This window comes from Coregonus clupeaformis, unplaced genomic scaffold (assembly GCF_020615455.1).
Source record: "Coregonus clupeaformis isolate EN_2021a unplaced genomic scaffold, ASM2061545v1 scaf0028, whole genome shotgun sequence".
Lineage (NCBI taxonomy): Eukaryota > Metazoa > Chordata > Actinopteri > Salmoniformes > Salmonidae > Coregonus > Coregonus clupeaformis.
In genome coordinates, this window is record NW_025533483.1 from 126,639 (window position 1) to 148,191 (window position 21,553).

Sequence of the window (21,553 nt, forward strand, 5' to 3'; positions counted from 1 at the left end):
CAGAAGTTTACAAACACTAAGTTGACCGTGCCTTTAAACAGCTTGGAAAATTCCAGAAAATGATGTCATGGCTTTAGAAGCTTCTGACAGAAAAATAATTGTAGACCTCCACAAGTCTGGTTCATCGTTGGGAGCAATTTCCAAACACCTGAAGGTACCACGTTCATCTGTACAAACAATAGTACGCAAGTATAAACACCATGGGACCACGCAGCCGTCATACCGCTCAGGAAAAAAAAACTGTTTGGCCATAATGACCATTGTTATGTTTGGAGGAAAAAGGGGGTACTTGCAAGCCGAAGAACACCATCCCAACCGTGAAGCACGGGGGTGGCAGCATCATGCTGTGGGGGTGCTTTGCTGGAGGAGGGACTGGTGCACTTCACAAAATAGATGGCATCATGAGGAAGGAAAATTATGTGGATATATTGAACCAACATCTCAAGACATCAGTCAGGAAGTTAAAGCTTGTTCGCAAATGGGTCTTCCAAATGGACAATGACCCCAAACATACTTCCAAAGTTGTGGCAAAATGGCTTAAGGACAACAAAATCAAGGTATTGGAGTGGCCATCACAAAGCCCTGACCTCAATCCTATAGAACATTTGTGGGCAGAACTGAAAAAGCGTGTGCGAGCAAGGAAGCCTACAAACCTGACTCAGTTACACCAGCTCTGTCAGGAGGAATGGGCCAAAATTCACCCAACTTATTGTGGGAAGCTTGTGGAAGGCTACCCGAAACGTTTGACCCAAGTTAAACAATTTAAAGGCAATGCTACCAAATACTAATTGAGTGTATGTAAACTTCTGACCCACTGGGAATGTGATGAAAGAAATAAAAGCTGAAATAAATCACTCTAGTATTATTCTGACATTTCACATTCTTAAAATAAAGTGGTGATCCTAACTTACCTAAGACACGCCTACTCCTGCTCCCTCCCTCCACCCGCCGATCTATGATACTCGAAATTGAGCTCAGGTGCATCTTGTTTCCATTGATCATCCTTGAGATGTTTCTACAACTTGATTGGAGTGCACCTGTGGTAAATTCAATTGATTGGACATGATTTGGAAAGGCATACACCTGTCTATATAAGGTCCCACAGTTGACAGTGCATGTCAGAGCAAAAACCAAGCCATGAGGTCGAAGGAATTGTCCGTAGAGCTCCGAGACAGGATTGTGTCGAGGCACAGATCTGGGGAAGGGTTCCAAAAAATGTCTGCATCATTGAAGGTCCACAAGAACACAGTGGCCTCCATCATTCTTAAATGGAAGATGTTTGGAACCACCAAGACTCTTCCTAGAGCTGGCCTTCCAACCAAACTGAGTAATCGGGGGAGAAGGGCCTTGGTCAGGGAGGTGACCAAGAACCCAATGGTCACTGACAGAGCTCCAGAGTTCCTCTGTGGAGATGGGAGAACCTTCCAGAAGGACAACCATCTCTGCAGCACTCCACCAATCAGGACTTTATGGTAGAGTGGCCAGATGGAAGCCACTCCACAGTAAAAGGCACCTAAAGGACTCTCAGACCATGAGAAACAAGATTCTCTGGTCTAATGAAACCAAGATTAAACTCTTTGGCCTGAATGCCAAGCGTCACGTCTGGAGGAAACCTGGCACCATCCCTACGGTGAAGCATGGTGGTGGCAGCATCATGCTGTGGGGATGTTTTTCAGCGGCAGGGACTGGGAGACTAGTCAGGATCGAGGGAAAGATGAACAGAGCAAAGTACAGAGATCCTTGATGAAAACCTGCTCCAGAGCGCTCAGGACCTCAGACTGGGGCGAAGGTTCACCTTCCAACAGGACAACGACCCAAAGCACACAGCCAAGACAACCCAGGAGTGGCTTCCGGACAAGTCTCTGAAAGTCCTTTAGTTGCCCAGGCAGAGCCCGGACTTGAACCCGATCGAACATCTCTGGAGAGACCTGAAAATAGCTGTGCAGCGACGCTCCCCATCCAACCTGACAGAGCTTGAGAGGATCTGCAGAGAAGAACGGGAGAAACTCCCCAAATACAGGTGTGCCAAGCTTGTAGCATCATACTCAAGAAGACTGGAGGCTGTAATCACTGTCAACGGTGCTTCAACAAAGTACTGAGTAAAGGGTCTGAATACTTATGTAAGGGTCTCCAACCCCAGCATCCTGTCATTATGGGTATTGTGTGTAGATGTATCAATTTTAGAATAAGTTTGTGAAGTGTGTGAAAAAAGTCAAGGGGTCTGAAAACTTTCCCAATGCACTGTAGACACACAGGCTTCACTCAAGAGCCAGTGGCAGGTCTTTAGTAAAACAATTAAAAAGTACGGGGCCTAGACAGCTGGCCTGGGGTATGCCCGACTCTACTTGGCTTATGTTGGAGAGGCTTCCATTAAAGAACACCCTCTTTGTTCTGTTAGACAGGTAACTCTCAATCCACAATATAGCAGGGGGTGTAAATCCATAACACATACGTTTCTTCAGCAGCAGACTATGATCGATAATGTCAAAAGCTGCACTGAAGTCTAACAAAACAGCTCCCACAATCTTTTCTTCTGAATTTCTTTCAGCCAATCATCAGTCATTTGTGTAAGTGCCGTAGATGTTGATGGCTGACGGCTCTCAGTGTCTTTAAGTTGTACAGGGGAAAGGTGATGCTGTGAAGGAGACCTCGGATGGTGCCGAAGTAGAGGCTCTCCTTCTGGTCCTCCGCATGTCTTTCTGCTCTGACAGGACGCTGGGGTTGGAGACTCCCTTCTCATGAGGACTCTGGCTCTGGCCCAGTCCCAGTCTGCTATGCTGGGGTTGGAGACCCTTCGCACGAGGACCCTGGCTCTGGCTCTGGTCCAGTCCCGGACCCTGGCTCTGGCTCTGGTCCAGTCCCAGTCTGCTATGCTGGGGTTGGAGACTCCCTTCTCATGAGGACCCTGGCTCTGGCTCTGGTCCAGTCCCGGACCCTGGCTCTGGTCCAGTCCCGGACCCTGGCTCTGGTCCAGTCCCGGACCCTGGCTCTGGCTCTGGCTCTGGCCCAGTCTGCTAAGACTAAACTATGTCCTCTATCTCTGACCTGTGTCGCCTGAGCAGGAAGCGTTGGTAGTGAGCTCTCTGTTCCATGCAGAAGGTCAGCTCAACTCGTCTCCTCAGACACTACAGAGAGATTATCCATCTCTGCAGAATGTAGTCCTCCCTAGGCTGATCTGCAGCATAGAGTCCTCCCTCCAGTTAAACAGGCTGATCTGTCTGCAGCATGTAGTCCTCCCTCCAGTTAAACAGGCTGATCTGCAGCATAGAGTCCTCTCTCCAGTTAAACAGGCTGATTCTCTGAGACACCTGTCTCCTGTCTCCTGTCCCCCTTTACCTCAAACGCTCCGGCATGGCTCGCTCTTACTTCATCTGAATACTCAACCAGATTACTGCGCTGTCTGGTGTTCCCAACCTGAATACTCAACCAGATTACTGCGCCGTCTGGTGTTCCCAACCTGAATACTCAACCAGATTACTGCGCTGTCTGGTGTTCCCAACCTGAATACTCAACCAGATTACTGCGCTGTCTGGTGTTCCCAACCTGTCTCTGTATGTTGACACCCTGGTCCTGAAACCAAGACATTGATGTTCTGTTTTCAAGGAGGTAACTTTGTAGCAACCAGGTTAAAATAGGTTCCTTTTCCTTTACCTCTTCTGATGCAGTGATCACTGAACAATCAGTCAGGTGACCAGGCATAGAAGCTGAGAGCAGACATGCACATTTTGTGTTATTTGTAGTTGTCACTTATAACCAACTGTCCAGGTGAAAATAGAACTCGTTGAGGGGGGAATTCAGGAGGTATGTCATGATAAGAACGTAAATTCTAGAAGTTTTTAGATTGCTTGAGTGAATTCAATGTTAATATTATGAGAATAGATAGTTGATCTCCCCATATACTCCCACGTGGAGACAGGGTAACTTTTATTTAGCATTATGTTGACACATCAAGTGTTTAATTATATTGTTTGCACATTCCTTTATCTCATGAGATAACATTTTGATCAAATAAACCAGGCAGCAAACAACTAAATACTTCCTTTCCTTCCTGTTGCACACGTTCTAGGCTATTAAACCAAAACATTCTGCAGGGCTTGGGAGGCTTTCAGGTCTACGGCAATGGAGGCTGCTGAGGGGAGGACGGCTCACAACAATGGCTGAAACGGAGCGAATGGAACGGCTTCAGACCACGTGTTTGATACCATTCCGCTCCAGCCATTACCACGAGGCCCGTCCTCCCCAATTAAGGTACCACCAACCCCCTGTGCTCTACAGCATAATAACAATTCACAGTCCCACCAAATCAAATCAAAAACATGACCCAAACACACCGTCTGTTCTGAGCATGGATGTGTCACATCAAGTCAGTGGTGTTATTACAGTATTATACAAGAAACACTTCTCAATATCTGGGTCCGATTAACCGTAAAAGTGAGCAAAGGGTTTCAAAATTCTTCTAACATTCCAAAAATTTCCAGGTTTAGCTAACAAAATATTAACGTTATCCGGCACAATACACTGGAGCAAAGCAAATTATTAATTTGAATGTCTAATTATGCGTTAAAATCAAATAAGAAAACTTGAAAACACTCCATCAGGGCAGTGTGGAGAGATACCCTCCTGGAGGTTAACTCCAGCCCTGTTCCTGGAGGATACCCTCCTGGAGGTTAACTCCAGCCCTGTTCCTGGAGGATACCCTCCTGGAGGTTAACTCCAGCCCTGTTCCTGGAGGATACCCTCCTGGAGGTTAACTCCTACCCTGTTCCTGGAGGATACCCTCCTGGAGGTTAACTCCAGCCCTGTTCCTGGAGGATACCCTCCTGAGGTTTTCACTCCAACCCTGTTCCTGGAGAGATACCCTCCTGTAGGTTTTCACTCCGACCCTAATCTAGCGCACCTGATTCTAATAATTATCTGGTTGATAAGATGAATCAGGTTAGTTACAACTGGGGTTGAAGCGAAAACCTACAGGAGGGTATCTCTCTCCAGGAACAGGGTAGGAGTGTAAACCTACAGGAGGGTATCTCTCTCCAGGAACAGGGTAGGAGTGTAAACCTACAGGAGGGTCTCTCTCTCCAGGAACAGGGTAGGAGTGAAAACCTACAGGAGGGTATCTCTCTCCAGGAACAGGGTAGGAGACCCCTGCCCTAACATAGTGCACTTCTTATGAGCCCTATGGGCCCAGGTCAAAAGTAGTGCATTATGGGAATCCTGCAGAGCAGGAACACTGTATTGGTGTACTTGGTGAGAACAGTCCTGTGTCTTAGACCAGAGTTTCCCAAACTCGGTCCTGGGGCCCTCCTGGGTGCACGTTTTGGTTTTTGCCCCAGCACTACACAGCTGATTCAAATAACCAACTCATCAAGCTTTGATGTTTTGAATCAGCTGTGTAGTGCTGGGGCAAAAACCAAAACGTGCACCCAGGAGGGCCCCAGGACCGAGTTTGGGAAACCCTGCCTTAGACAACGTGCTAACACTTCATATGAACACCCTCTTCATAATGCATTATAGATCCTTATGAGCAGCTATAAGCACCTATGTCAGGTATTATAATGCCATATGCATAACTCACAAGGTATTATGAATGCACTTATAATGCATTATGAAGAGGGTATTCATATTAGGAAGTGTTACGGACAACACTGCTGGCATTACAGAATACTGACTGGGAAGACTTATGATCCATAAACAAACAAAATGTCACCAGATGGCAGTATACAGTCCTGTATATACCATTCACTAACAGTATACAGTCCTGTATATACCATTCACTAACAGTATACAGTCCTGTATATACCATTCACTAACAGTATACAGTCCTGTATATACCATTCACTAACATTCTGAAGATCTAGTTAAGCGCACTTTCACAACAATCAGAGACAATGATAACCTGCTTCTTACTGGCTGCTTCTTAAAAGTTTTTACACGTCAACAATCTTTAATAAACACATGTAAAAGAAGAACCGGGCGAGGTCCAGTAAGAATTCTAGCTGATTTAAACTATTTGAAACGGCCAGAAAAATAAGGAGAGGTTGGGATCTGAGGGGATCAAGGTGTCAGCCTAGTTACCATTCAGGCACACAGTCATAATGCCACTTTTCATTTCAACTCATGCATCACTGGGTTGTAGAACTCCTTCCTTCTCCATAAAAAAAGGTGTAACCATTTAAGTTTCTTCTTTTCAGAGTAGTTTGTTTGTTTTGTGTCACAGCATTCCAAATCCTTTGGCATAAGTGATGGCTTTGAGAAGTCTCTCCTTCAGCTTCTCCTTCGAATCGTATTCAGGGAGCAGCAAAGCATTAAAACAGGTGTGAGAAGTAGGTAACCTGGAGAGAGAGAGAGAGAGAGAGAGAGAGAGAGGGGGCGACAGAAAGAGAGAGAAGAGCGAGAGGGGGGAGAGAGAGAGGAGAGAGGGGGGAGAGAGAGAGGAGAGAGGGGGGAGAGAGAGAGGAGAGAGGGGAGAGAGCGAGGAGAGAGGGGGAGAGAGAGACAGAGAGATGGGGGGAGAGAGAGAGGGGAGAGGAGAGAGAGACATAGAGATGGGGGAGAGAGAGGGGGGAGAGGGGAGAGAGAGGGGGGAGAGGGGAGAGAGAGAGGAGAAAGGGGAGAGAGAGGAGAGAGAGGGGGAGAGAGACAGAGATGGGGGAGAGAGAGCGTGGAGAGAGGGGGGAGACAGAGAGAGAAGAGCGAGATGGGGGAGAGACAGAGAGATGGGGGCGAGAGAGAGGACAGGGGGGAGAGAGGAGAGAGGGAGAGAGAGCGTGGAGAGAGGTGGGAGAGAGTGGGGGAGACAGAGAGAGAGAGAAGAGCGAGACGGGGTAGTGAGAGGAGAGAGGGGAGAGAGAGAGGGGGAGAGGGGGAGAGAGAGGGGGGAGAGAGAGAGCGAGAGAGGGGGGAGAGAGAGAGCGAGATTATAGATCTGTCCAAGTCGTCTGGGAGGCCCCATTGAAACAGGACTCTGTCCCAAATGGCACCCTATTCCCTACATAGTGCACTACTTTAGACCAGAGCCATATGGTAGTGCACTATATAGGGAATAGGGAGCCATTCTCTGGTCTAAAGTAGTGCACTATATAGGGAATAGGGTGCCATTCTCTGGTCTAAAGTAGTGCACTATATAGGGAATAGGGTGCCATTCTCTGGTCTAAAGTAGTGCACTATATAGGGAATAGGGTGCCATTCTCTGGTCTAAAGTAGTGCACTATATAGGGAATAGGGAGCCATTCTCTGGTCTAAAGTAGTGCACTATATAGGGAATAGGGTGCCATTCTCTGGTCTAAAGTAGTGCACTATATAGGGAATAGGGTGCCATTCTCTGGTCTAAAGTAGTGCACTATATAGGGGAAAGGGTGCCATTCTCTGGTCTAAAGTAGTGCACTATATAGGGAATAGGGTGCCATTCTCTGGTCTAAAGTAGTGCACTATATAGGGAATAGGGTGCCATTCTCTGGTCTAAAGTAGTGCACTATATAGGGAATAGGGTGCCATTCTCTGGTCTAAAGTAGTGCACTATATAGGGAATAGGGTGCCATTTGGGACGCACGCCCTGGTCTCACCTGTCTGTGTCGGGGCCGTTCTTGGCGATGATCATCTTCAGCTTGCCCAGGCCTCCTACTGGTGCTCTGTCGGTCCCTGTAGTAAACTGGAGGAACAGCCTCTTATCCTCCTCACCAAACGAGTGCACCGTCTCCCAGAAGTCTCTGTGAGAGGGGAAATAAACAACAACATTTCATAAAACATGATATATATATAACAACATTACATAACAATACAACAGCAGTATCAGACTGAGCAGGAGTCGAATTAAATAAATGTCCACAGATATGATCTTTTAAAGAGACATTTTGAAATAGATTTATGTATTGGACAAAAGAAAATCTATGTCAACATTTTAACATTCTGTGTCATTCTGGAGATAAATTACAACATGTTTTTACTTGATAACGCGACAATCTCTGCTGTAGCCGCCGTCATACTCGGTCGTTTCTTCAAGTGCTTGAAAGTCTAAATTCTGAACACAAGAGACAAACACATCAGGCTACATTAGATCAGGTGGTGTAGAAAACAGGAAGCAGTGATCCCAACGCGGACACCAAATGTCCTTTTCTATGGCTCAAATCTCAAAATCAGTCTTTCCGTGATACCTTGCATCCTGTGGTCCTCTGTAGCTCAGCTGGTAGAGCACGGCGCTTGTAACGCCAAGGATAAAAGCGTCTGCTAAATGGCATATTAATATTTATTCTTATTCCGTCTCATTGCCCCCTTCTCACCCGTATTGGAGCAGAAGGGCCAAGATCCCAGTGACCTACTTCCTCACATCATTTAGAAAAGGAAACCAGGAGAGGAAGTGAGTAAACGAAGACAGAATAATTGAGAACAGGCCTCAGATCACTTTCCTTACTGCTTCCACAGATAAGTAGCTTACCCTGCTTCCACAGATACGTAGCTTACCCTGCTTCCACAGATAAGTAGCTTACCCTGCTTCCACAGATACGTAGCTTACCCTGCTTCCACAGATACGTAGCTTACCCTGCTTCCACAGATAAGTAGCTTACCCTGCTTCCACAGATACGTAGCTTACCCTGCTTCCACAGATACGTAGCTTACCCTGCTTCCACAGATACGTAGCTTACCCTGCTTCCACAGATAAGTAGCTTACCCTGCTTCCACAGATACGTAGCTTACCCTGCTTCCACAGATACGTAGCTTACCCTGCTTCCACAGATACGTAGCTTACCCTGCTTCCACAGATAAGTAGCTTACCCTGCTTCCACAGATAAGTAGCTTACCCTGCTTCCACAGATACGTAGCTTACCCTGCTTCCACAGATAAGTAGCTTACCCTGCTTCCACAGATAAGTAGCTTACCCTGCTTCCACAGATACGTAGCTTACCCTGCTTCCACAGATACGTAGCTTACCCTGCTTCCACAGATACGTAGCTTACCCTGCTTCCACAGATGAGTAGCTCCACTTCTTCAGGTCTAAATAAACACTTGAGTGGCGACTCGTTGGTGACCATCCGGAAGCCCCTTCTGAAGGCTTTGAACTGGCGCTCCACACTCTTATTGAGCATGTAATCACCATACAGAGAGACAAACTCCTGGAGAACACAGACACACAGATAGGACCAGTCAAAATAAATGGCATCATTCACTTCGACAGTATAAACTTATTTGATACTTCAGTGGTCCTGTGATAGACTAGATACTTCAGTGGTCCTGATATAGACTAGATACTTCAGTGGTCCTGTGATAGACTAGATACTTCAGTGGTCCTGATATAGACTAGATACTTCAGTGGTCCTGATATAGACTAGATACTTCAGTGGTCCTGATATAGACTAGATACTTCAGTGGTCCTGTGATAGACTAGATACTTCAGTGGTCCTGTGATAGACTAGATACTTCAGTGGTCCTGATATAGACTAGATACTTCAGTGGTCCTGTGATAGACTAGATACTTCAGTGGTCCTGATATAGACTAGATACTTCAGTGGTCCTGATATAGACTAGATACTTCAGTGGTCCTGATATAGACTAGATACTTCAGTGGTCCTGTGATAGACTAGATACTTCAGTGGTCCTGATATAGACTAGATACTTCAGTGGTCCTGTGATAGACTAGATACTTCAGTGGTCCTGATATAGACTAGATACTTCAGTGGTCCTGTGATAGATAGATATTAGTGGTCTGTGATAGACTAGATACTTCAGTGGTCCTGTGATAGACTAGATACTTCAGTGGTCCTGATATAGACTAGATACTTCAGTGGTCCTGTGATAGACTAGATACTTCAGTGGTCCTGATATAGACTAGATACTTCAGTGGTCCTGTGATAGACTAGATACTTCAGTGGTCCTGTGATAGACTAGATACTTCAGTGGTCCTGTGATAGACTAGATACTTCAGTGGTCCTGTTATAGACTAGATACTTCAGTCACTAACAGGTATCTCACCTTCCTATTGTCCTCACTAACAGGTATCTCACCTTCCTATTGTCCGCACTAACAGGTATCTTGTCCCCGTGTTCCCTCAGGTCGTAAGTGATGGGGTCTCCAAACAGGTCAGTCTGTGAGATCTGGAAGGTGATCATCATGTCCTCCTCCACGTTCCCCTCATACTCCAGCAGCTCCTTCAGACTCTGGTACTGAACCTGGCATGGGAGAGACCACAGGCTATCAGTCAGTATAATGGGAGAGACCACAGGCTATCAGTCAGTATAATGGGAGAGACCACAGGCTATCAGTCAGTATAATGGGAGAGACCACAGGCTATCAGTCAGTATAATAGGAGAGACCACAGGCTATCAGTCAGTATAATGGGAGAGACCACAGGCTATCAGTCAGTATAATGGGAGAGACCACAGGCTATCAGTCAGTATAATGGGAGAGACCACAGGCTATCAGTCAGTATAATGGGAGAGACCACAGGCTATCAGTCAGTATAATGGGAGAGACCACAGGCTATCAGTCAGTATAATGGGAGAGACCACAGGCTATCAGTCAGTATAATGGGAGAGACCACAGGCTATCAGTCAGTATAATGGGAGAGACCACAGGCTATCAGTCAATATAATGGGAGAGACCACAGGCTATCAGTCAATATAATGGGAGAGACCACAGGCTATCAGTCAGTATAATGGGAGAGACCACAGGCTATCAGTCAGTATAATGGGAGAGACCACAGGCTATCAGTCAGTATAATGGGAGAGACCACAGGCTATCAGTCAGTATAATGGGAGAGACCACAGGCTATCAGTCAGTATAATGGGAGAGACCACAGGCTATCAGTCAGTATAATGGGAGAGACCACAGGCTATCAGTCAATATAATGGGAGAGACCACAGGCTATCAGTCAGTATAATGGGAGAGACCACAGGCTATCAGTCAGTATAATGGGAGAGACCACAGGCTATCAGTCAGTATAATGGGAGAGACCACAGGCTATCAGTCAGTATAATGGGAGAGACCACAGGCTATCAGTCAGTATAATGGGAGAGACCACAGGCTATCAGTCAGTATAATGGGAGAGACCACAGGCTATCAGTCAGTATAATGGGAGAGACCACAGGCTATCAGTCAGTATAATGGGAGAGACCACAGGCTATCAGTCAGTATAATGGGAGAGACCACATGCTATCAGTCAGTATAATGGGAGAGACCACATGCTATCAGTTAGTATAATGGATGTATGATCAACAGCTAATGGGGATCCTAATCAAATCAATCAATCAATAATCTCAACTACAACACATCAGCAGTTCCCACTAAGATCGATAGTCAGAAGGGGCAACACAAAACTGTTCTATAATCTTTGAACATGCTACATTAATATGTATTTAACAGGGATAAGCATGCTACATTAATATATATTTAACAGGGATACACATGCTATATTAATATGTATTTAACAGGGATACAGATGCTATATTAATATGTATTTAACAGGGATAAGCATGCTACATTAATATGTATTTAACAGGGATACACATGCTATATTAATATGTATTTAACAGGGATACAGATGCTATATTAATATGTATTTAACAGGGATAAGCATGCTACATTAATATGTATTTAACAGGGATACACATGCTATATTAATATGTATTTAACAGGGATACAGATGCTATATTAATATGTATTTAACAGGGATAAGCATGCTACATTAATATGTATTTAACAGGGATACACATGCTATATTAATATGCATTTAACAGGGATACAGATGCTATATTAATATGTATTTAACAGGGATAAGCATGCTACATTAATATGTATTTAACAGGGATACACATGCTATATTAATATGTATTTAACAGGGATACAGATGCTATATTAATATGTATTTAACAGGGATACAGATGCTATATTAATATATATTTAACAGGGATACACATGCTATATTAATATGCATTTAACAGGGATAAGCATGCTACATTAATATGTATTTAACAGGGATACACATGCTATATTAATATGTATTTAACAGGGATACAGATGCTATATTAATATGTATTTAACAGGGATACAGATGCTACATTAATATGTATTTAACAGGGATACACATGCTATATTAATATGTATTTAACAGGGATACAGATGCTATATTAATATGTATTTAACAGGGATACAGATGCTATATTAATATGTATTTAACAGGGATAAGCATGCTACATTAATATGTATTTAACAGGGATACACATGCTATATTAATATGTATTTAACAGGGATACAGATGCTATATTAATATGTATTTAACAGGGATACAGATGCTATATTAATATATATTTAACAGGGATACAGATGCTATATTAATATGTATTTAACAGGGATAAGCATGCTACATTAATATGTATTTAACAGGGATACACATGCTATATTAATATGTATTTAACAGGGATACAGATGCTATATTAATATGTATTTAACAGGGATACAGATGCTATATTAATATATATTTAACAGGGATACACATGCTATATTAATATGCATTTAACAGGGATACAGATGCTAAATTAATATGTATTTAACAGGGATACACATGCTACATTAATATGTATTTAACAGGGATACAGATGCTATATTAATATGTATTTAACAGGGATACAGATGCTACATTAATATGTATTTAACAGGGATACAGATGCTATATTAATATGTATTTAACAGGGATACAGATGCTATATTAATATATATTTAACAGGGATACACATGCTATATTAATATGCATTTAACAGGGATACAGATGCTAAATTAATATGTATTTAACAGGGATACACATGCTACATTAATATGTATTTAACAGGGATACAGATGCTATATTAATATGCATTTAACAGGGATACAGATGCTAAATTAATATGTATTTAACAGGGATACACATGCTACATTAATATGTATTTAACAGGGATACAGATGCTATATTAATATGTATTTAACAGGGATACACATGCTACATTAATATGTATTTAACAGGGATACAGATGCTATATTAATATGCATTTAACAGGGATACAGATGCTATATTAATATGTATTTAACAGGGATACACATGCTACATTAATATGTATTTAACAGGGATACAGATGCTATATTAATATGTATTTAACAGGGATACAGATGCTATATTATGTATTTAGAAGGTTTTTAATCAAAATAGAATACTGAGTCCTTGTAGTAGTTGTCTAACCTGAAACACTCTTTAAATGACATAGATCTATTAAAAATGACATTTAAAACATATTTCAGCATGTTCCAGTACCGGGTGTGAGTCTGCCAGGTCCAGATAGGTGCCTTTCTTCCCCATCAGTTTCCTGTAGACCACCATGGGAAAGTGAACATCCAGGATGCAGTTGTTGTAGATGGCCAGGCCCAGGACGATGCCTATCAGGGAGAACTGGGCCTCGTTCTCCAGAGAGGACGGGTTGAACCAGAACAGCTTGGTGGACTCATCATACGTAAACATACCTGGAGGAGGGAGGGAAGGACCACTGGACATTAATACCGTGACCACAGATGGACAATTTGTTTGTGAATATTAAGTTCAAGTTTAAAACGTCAAAATTTTTTTTTTATAGAAATGTGTCTTTGGCTTTACATACAGTGCATTCGGAAAGTATTCATATCCCTTGACTTTTTCCACATTTTGTTACGTTACAGCCTTATTCTAAAATTGATTAAATTGTTTTCCCACCCTCATCAATCTACACACAATAACTCAATGACAAAGCAAAAACAGGTTTTTAGACATTTTTGCAAATGTATTAAAAATAACAATCTGAAATAACACATTTACGTAAGTATTCAGACCCTTTAGTCAGTACTTTGTTGAAGCACCTTTGGCAGCGATTACAGCCTCGAGTCTTCTTGGGTATGACGCTACAAGCTTGGCACACCTGTATTTGGGGAGTTTCTCCCATTCTTCTCTGCAGATCCTCCCAAGCTCTGTCAGGTTGGATGGGGAGCGTCGCTGCACAGCTATTTTAGGTCTCTCCAGAGATGTTCGATCGGGTTCAAGTCCGGGCTCTGGCTGGGCCACTCAAGGACATTCAGAGACTTGTCCCGAAGCCACTCCTGCATTGTCTTGGCTGTGTGTTTACGGTCGTTGTCCTGTTGGAAGGTGAACCTTGGCCCCAGTCTGAGGTCCTGAGCGCTCTGGAGCAGGTTTTCATCAAGGATCTCTCTGTACTTTGCTCTGTTCATCTTTGCCTCAATCCTGACTAGTCTCCCAGTCGCTGCCACTGAAAAACATCCCCACAGCATGATGCTGCCACCACCATGCTTCACCGTAGGGATGGTGCCAGGTTTCCTCCAGACGTGGCTCTTGGCATTCAGGCCAAAGAGTTGAATCTTGGTTTCATCAGACCAGAGAATCTTGTTTCCAAGCGGACTGTCATATGCTTTTTACTGAGGAGTGGCTTCCGTCTGGCTACTGTACCATAAAGGCCTGATTGGTGGAGTGCTGCAGAGATGTTTGTCCTTCTGGAAGGTTCTCCCATCTCCACAGAGGAACTCTAGAGCTCTGCCAGAGTGACCATCGGGTTCTTGGTCACCTCCCTGACCAAGGCCCTTCTCCCCCGATTGTTCAGTTTGGCCGGGCGGCCAGCTCTAGGAAGAGTCTCGGTGGTTCCAAACTTCTTCCATTTAAGAATGATAGAGGCCACTGTGTCCTTGGGGAACTTCAATGCTGTAGACATTTTTTGGTACCCTTCCCCAGATCTGTGCCTCAACACAATCCTGTCTCAGAGCTCTACGGACAATTCCTTCGACCTCATGGCTTGGTTTTTGCTCTGACATGCACTGTCAACTGTGGGACCTTATATAGACAGGTGTGTGCCTTTCCAAATCATGTCCAATCAATTTAATTTACCACAGGTGGACTCCAATCAAGTTGTAGAAACATCTCAAGGATGATCAATGGAAACAGGATGCTTCTGAGCTCAATATCGAGTCTCATAGCAAAGGGTCTGAATACTTATGCAAATAAGGTATCTATAATTTTTTTACATTTGCAAATATTTCTAAAAACTTGTTTTCGCTTTATCATTATTTGGTATTGTATGTAAATTGATGAGGGAAAAAAAGTATTTTATCTATTTTAGAATAAGGCTGTAATGTACTTTCCGATTGCACTGTATATAGAAATGTGTCTTTGGCTTACATATAACAGCATGTATAACGCAAAGCCTTAACATCAACAACAGATACAGCATTCAATTCCAAGCAGAACATCTCACCAATATCAGGGTTAAACATCTCACCAATATCAGGGTTGAACATCTCACCAATATCAGGGTTGAACATCTCACCAATATCAGGTTTGAACATCTCACCAATATCAGGTTTGAACATCTCACCAATATCAGGATTGAACATCTCACCAATATCAGGGTTGAACATCTCACCAATATCAGAATTGAACATCTCACCAATATCAGGGTTGAACATCTCACCAATATCAGGGTTGAACATCTCACCAATATCAGAGTTGAACATCTCACCAATATCAGGGTTGAACATCTCACCAATATCAGAGTTGAACATCTCACCAATATCAGAGTTGAACATCTCACCAATATCAGGGTTGAACATCTCCTCCAGCACCAGCTGGAAGAACTCTTTGGACACCCCTCCCTCGTCGACGCCCTGCTCTCCTTCAAACTCGACAAACAGCTGCTTTCTCAGGTCCGCTGGGTTCTCCATGGCGATCATCTCCAACTGTAGGACACAGAAAGCAGGTTAGGAGGATTAAGACAGACACACAGAGGAACCATAGCACCAGCCTGGTCTTGGTCGACCGAGAGTAGTCTGTTCTTTCGACCAATCGATTGGTAGACATTTAAAATGTGTATTTTTCCATATATTGACACATCCTATGTGTTTTAATCTAATCAACTATATGCACTGAGCTTGTCTGATGAAATCATTAAGACAGATGAAGTCTTTTAGTTGTTGTTATTTCTTACATTATTAACCCAGAATTTTTTATGCGTTTTTTACATACAGACGGAAATCCCTTTTGGATATCAGAGCGGTGCTAACTCACCTGCATTTCGAACAGAAATACGACTCTCCTGAATTGGATGCTTTGTTCGTACCCCCCAAGGCGCTTGAACTTATCCCAGAGGCTGCTCCAAGACGCCACCGGCAGAGAAGAGGTATTCGGAGTGGACTTCCACCGCTTCCGAGTATATTACTCGCTAATGTTAAGTCCCTGGACAATAAAGTAGACGAGCTCAGGGCGAGGATCTCCTTCCAGAGAGACATCAGGGACTGTAACATGCTCTGTTTCACGGAATCATGGCTCTCTCCTAATATACTGTCCCCGTCCAGTACATCTCGCAGACAGGAATAAAGAACTCTCCGGAAAGAAGAAATGCGGTGTATGTTTCATGATTAACTACTCATGGTGTAATTGTGGTAACGTACAGGAACTCAAGTCCTTTTATTCACCCGACCTAGAATACCTCAATCAAATACCGACCGCAGAGTCCTCACCTCCCGAGATAATTCTCTTCGGTCATCGTCACAGCTGTGTATATTCCCCCTCAAGCCGACACCACAACGGCGCTCAAGGAACTACACAGGACATTGTGCAAACTGGAAACTGTATATCCTGAGGCCGCATTTATGGTAGCTGGGGACTTTAACAAAGTAAATCTGAGGAAAACACTACCGAAGTTCTATCAACACATTGCCTGTAGTACTCGTGCTTCAAAAACTCTCGAACATTGTTACTCTCCCTTCCGGGATGGCTACAAGGCCCTATCCCCGATCTCCCTTCGGCAAATCGGATCATGACTTAATTCTGCTCCTCCCTTCCTATAGGCAGAAACTCAAACAAGAATTATCCGTGCTAATATCTATTCAACGCTGGTCTGACCAATCGGAATCCATGCTTCAAGATTGTTTTGATCACGCGGACTGGGATACGTTCCGGGTGACCTCTGAGAATAACATTGACGTAACACAATGACGGAGTTCATTGGGAAGTGTATAGGGGATGTTGTTCCAATTGTGACGATTAAAACCTATCCAAATCAAAAACTGTGGATAGATGGCAGCAAAACTGAAAGCGCAAACCACAGCAAGGTGACTGGGAATATGGTTGAATATAAAACAGTGTAGTTATTCTTTCCCTCCATAAGGCAATCAAACGGGCAAAACGTCAGTACAGAAACAAAGTGCAGTCGCAATTAAATAGCTCAGATACAAGACGTCAGTGGCAGGGACTCCAGACAATCACGGACTACAAAAGGAAAACCAGCCACGTTGCCGACACCGACGTCTCGCTCCCAGACAAGCTAAACACCTTCTTCACTCGCTTTGAGGATAACACAGTGCCAACGACGTGGCCCGCTCAAGAGGACTGTGGGCTCTCGTTCTCTGTGGCCAATGTGAGTAAGACATTTCAGCGTGTTAACCCTCGCAAGGCTGCCGGCCCAGACGGCATCCCTAGCCGCGTCCTCAGAGCATGCGCAGACCAGCTGGCTGGAGTGTTTATGGACATATTAAATCTCTCCCTATCCCAGTCTGCTGTCTCCACTTGCTTCAAGATGGCCACCATTGTTCCTGTACCCAAGACAGAAAAGGTAACTGAACTAAATGACTATCGCCCAGTAGCACTCACTTCTGTCATCATGAAGTGCTTTGAGAGGCTAGTCAAGGATCATATCACCTCTACCTTACCTGACACCCTAGACCCACTTCAATTTGCATACCGCCCCAACAGATCCACGGATGATGCAATCGCCATCACACTGCACACTGCCCTATCCCATCTGGACAAAAGGAATACCTACGTCAGAATGTTGTTCATTGACTATAGCTCAGCCTTCAACACCATTGTCCCCTCCAAGCTCATCATTAAGCTCGGGGCCCTGGGTCTGAACACCGCCCTGTGCAGCTGGGTCCTGGACTTCCTGACGGGCCGCCCCCAGGTGGTGAAGGTAGGAAACAACACCTTCACTACGCTGATCCTCAACACTGGGGCCCCACAAGGGTGAGTGCTCAGCCCCCTCCTGTACTCCCTGTTCACCCATGACTGTGTGGCCAAGCACGCCTCAAACTCAATCATCAAGTTTGCAAACGACACAACAGTGGTAGGCTTGATTACCAACAATGACGAGACAGCCTATAGGGAGGAGGTGAAGGCCCTGGCAGGGTGGTGGCAGGTAAATAACCTCTCCCTCAACATCAACAAAACAAAGGGCCGCAGTGTAGAGGGACAAAAGCTTCAAGTTCCTCGGCGTACACATCACTGACAATCTGAAATGGTCCACCCACACAGACAGTGTGGTGAAGAAGGTGCAACAGGGCCTCTTCAACCTCAGGAGGCTGAAAGAAATTCAGCTTGGCCCCGAAGACCATCACAACCATTTACAGATGCACCATTGAGAGCATCCTGTCGGGCTGTATCACCGCCTGGTACGGCAACTGCACCGCCCGCAACTGCAGGGCTCTCCAGAAGGTGGTGCGGTCTTCCCAACACATCACCGGGGGCACACTGCCTGCCCTCGAAGACATTTACAGCTGGGACCGAGAGACTGAAAAACAGCTTCTATCTCAAGGCCATCAGACTGTTAAATAGCCATCACTAGCCGGCTTCCACCCAGTACCCAGAACTTAGTCACTGTCACTAGCCGGCTACTCAACCCTGCACCTTAGATGCTGCTGCCCTATGTATATAGTCATAGACATGTACAGTTGAAGTGGGAAGTTTATATACACTTAGGTTGGAATCATTCAAACTCGTTTTTCAACCACTCCACAAATGTCTTGTTAACAAACTATAGTTTTGGCAAGTCGGTTAGGACATCTACTTTGTGCATGACACAAGTAATTTTTCCAACAATTGTTTAGAGACAGATTATTTCACTTATAATTCACTGTATCACAATTCTAGTGGGTCAGAAGTTTACATACACTAAGTTGACTGTGCATTTAAACAGCTTGGAAAATTCCAGAAAATGATGTCATAGCTTTAGAAGCTTCTGATAGGCTAATTGACATCATTTGAGTCAATTGGAGGTTTACTGTGGATGTATTTCAAGGCCTACCTTCAAACTCAGTGCCTCTTTGCTTGACATCATTGGAAAATCAAAAGAAAATCAGCCAAGACCTCCGAAAAACAATTGTAGACCTCCACAAGTCTGGTTCATCCTTGGGAGCAATTTCCAAACACCTGAAGGTACCACGTTCATCTGTACAAACAATAGTACGCAAGTATAAACACCATGGGACCACGCAGCCGTCATACTGCTCAGGAAGGAGACGTGTTCTGTCTCCTAGAGATTAACGTACTTTGGTGCGAAAAGTGCAAATCAATCCCAGAACAACAGCAAAGGCCCTTGTGAAGATGCTGGAAGAAACAGGTACAAAAGTATCTATATCCACAGTAAAACGAGTCCTATATCGACATAACCTGAAAGGCCGCTCTGCAAGGAAGAAGCCTCTGCTCCAAAACCGCAATAAAAAAGCCAGACTACGGTTTTCAACTTCACACGGGGACAAAGATCATACTTTTTGGAGAAATGTCCTCTGGTCTGATGAAACACATATAGAACTGTTTGGCCATAATGACCATCGTTATGTTTGGAGGAAAAAGGGGGTCACTTGCAAGCCGAAGAACATCATCCCAACCGTGAAGCACGGGGGTGGCAGCCTCATGTTGTGGGGGTGCTTTGCTGCAGGAGGGACTGGTGCACTTCACAAAATAGATGGCATCATGAGGAAGGAAAATGATGTGGATATATTGAAGCAACATCTCAAGACATCAGTCAGGAAGTTAAAGCTTGGTCGCAAATGGGTCTTCCAAATGGACAATGACCCCAAGCATACTTCCAAAGTTGTGGCAAAATGGGTTAAGGACAACAAAGTCAAGGTATTGGAGTGGCCATCACAAAGCCCTGACCTCAATCCTATAGAAATTTTTTGGGCAGAACTGAAAAGGCGTGTGTGAGCAAGGAGGCCTACAAACCTGACTCAGTTACACCAGCTCTGTCAGGAGGAATGGGCCAAAATTCACCCAATTTATTGTGGGAAGCTTGTGGAAGGCTACCCGAAACGTTTGACCCAAGTTAAACAATTTAAAGGCAATGCTACCAAATACTAATTGAGTGTATGTAAACTTCTGACCCACTGGGAATGTGATGAAAGAAATAAAAGCTTAAATAAATCACTCTCTAGTATTATTCTGACATTTCACATTCTTAAAATAAAGTGGTGATCCTAACTGACCTAAGACAGGGAATTTTTACTAGTGTTAAATGTCAGGAATTGTGAAAACTTAGTTTAAACGTATTTGGCTAAGGTGTATGTAAACTTCCGACTTCAACTGTATGTATGTATGTATGTATATATATATATATGTGTGTGTGTGTGTGTGTGTGTGTGTGTGTGTGTGTGTGTGTGTGTGTGTGTGTGTTGTTTGTGACTCACCCTGACGAGGGCGTCGTCTATGATGTGGTCTCGTCGTACTTTGAGCCGGAGGTATGGGTTGAGCTGCTGTCCTTGCACCAGGCTGTAGAGGGCAGTGATCCTCCTCTCGCTGTACATACTGATGCGGTTGTCGTAGTAAAGACCCAGGCTCTTTGTGCAGGCGTTGAGGATGAATGGGCAGGTCTGGAAGGAGAACTTGCTCTCGGAGTCCACCTTGAAGAAGGTGAAGTCCTTGTCCATCTCTAGAACATCGTTCAGCGGCTCGTTGACAAACTCCTCGAAGGGAATGAGGGGCCGTCTACAGTCCAGTGTCCTGACGCCCAGCTCCTTTTGATTTGATCATTTTAAAAACATATCAACCACGCGTGGATACAATGCTTTTAAAATCCATGTGGTTAACACAAAGTATTTAAATTATTGTGGATAACAAAGTATTTCAATCATTGAGGATAACACAAAAGTATTTACAGTGCATTTGGAAAGTATTGAGACCCCTTGACTTTCCAACGTTTTGTTTCGTTACAGCCTTATTCTAAAATGGATGAAATTATTTTTTCCCCCTCATCAATCTACACACAATATCCCATAATGACAAAGTGAAAACAGGTTTTTAGAAATGCTTGCATTTATTTACATAAGTATTAAGACCCTTTGCTATGAGACTCTAAATTGAGCTCCGGTGCATCCTGTTTCCATTGATCATCCTTGAGATGTTTCTACAACTTGATTGGAGTCCATCTGTGGTCAATTCAATCGATTGGACATGATTTGGAAAGGCACACACCTGTCTATATAAGGTCCCACTGTTGACAGTGCATGTCAGAGCAAAAACCAAGCCATGAGGTCAAAGCAATTGTCCGTAGTGCTCCGAGACAGGACTGTGTCAAAGCACAGATCTGGGGAAGGGTGCCAAAACATAGTGGCCTCTATCATTCTTAAATGGAAGAAGTTTGGAACCACCAAGACTCTAGAGCTGCCCGCCCGGCCAAACTGAGCATGGTCACTCTGACAAAGCTCCAGAGTTCCTCTGTGGAGATGGGAGAACCTTCCAGAAGGACAACCATCTCTGCAGCACTCCACCAATCAGGCCTTTATGGTAGAGTGGCCA

General features: G+C 44.2%; 1 protein-coding gene across 2 annotated transcripts in view; it reads right to left on the reverse strand.

Annotated features, from left to right (window-relative positions):
• Positions 1 to 6,197: 6,197 nt before the first annotated feature.
• The window catches only part of LOC121576413 (ubiquitin-protein ligase E3A-like), a 51,387-nt gene continuing 36,031 nt past the window's right edge, over positions 6,198 to 21,553 (reverse strand). Inside the window, exons 8-15 of one of the 2 annotated variants that reach the window (XM_041889528.2) lie at positions 20,446 to 20,772; positions 15,579 to 15,723; positions 13,268 to 13,473; positions 9,993 to 10,157; positions 8,949 to 9,104; positions 7,941 to 8,014; positions 7,560 to 7,703; positions 6,198 to 6,329 (exon numbers count right to left, since the gene is read on the reverse strand). In XM_041889528.2, coding sequence (XP_041745462.2) covers positions 6,209 to 6,329; positions 7,560 to 7,703; positions 7,941 to 8,014; positions 8,949 to 9,104; positions 9,993 to 10,157; positions 13,268 to 13,473; positions 15,579 to 15,723; positions 20,446 to 20,772 — 1,338 coding nt within the window. In that variant the 3' untranslated portion in view covers positions 6,198 to 6,208. Of the gene's footprint in view, positions 6,330 to 7,559; positions 7,704 to 7,940; positions 8,015 to 8,948; positions 9,105 to 9,992; positions 10,158 to 13,267; positions 13,474 to 15,554; positions 15,724 to 20,445; positions 20,773 to 21,553 lie in introns of both variants that reach the window. The other variant, XM_041889527.2, reaches the window with a different exon arrangement.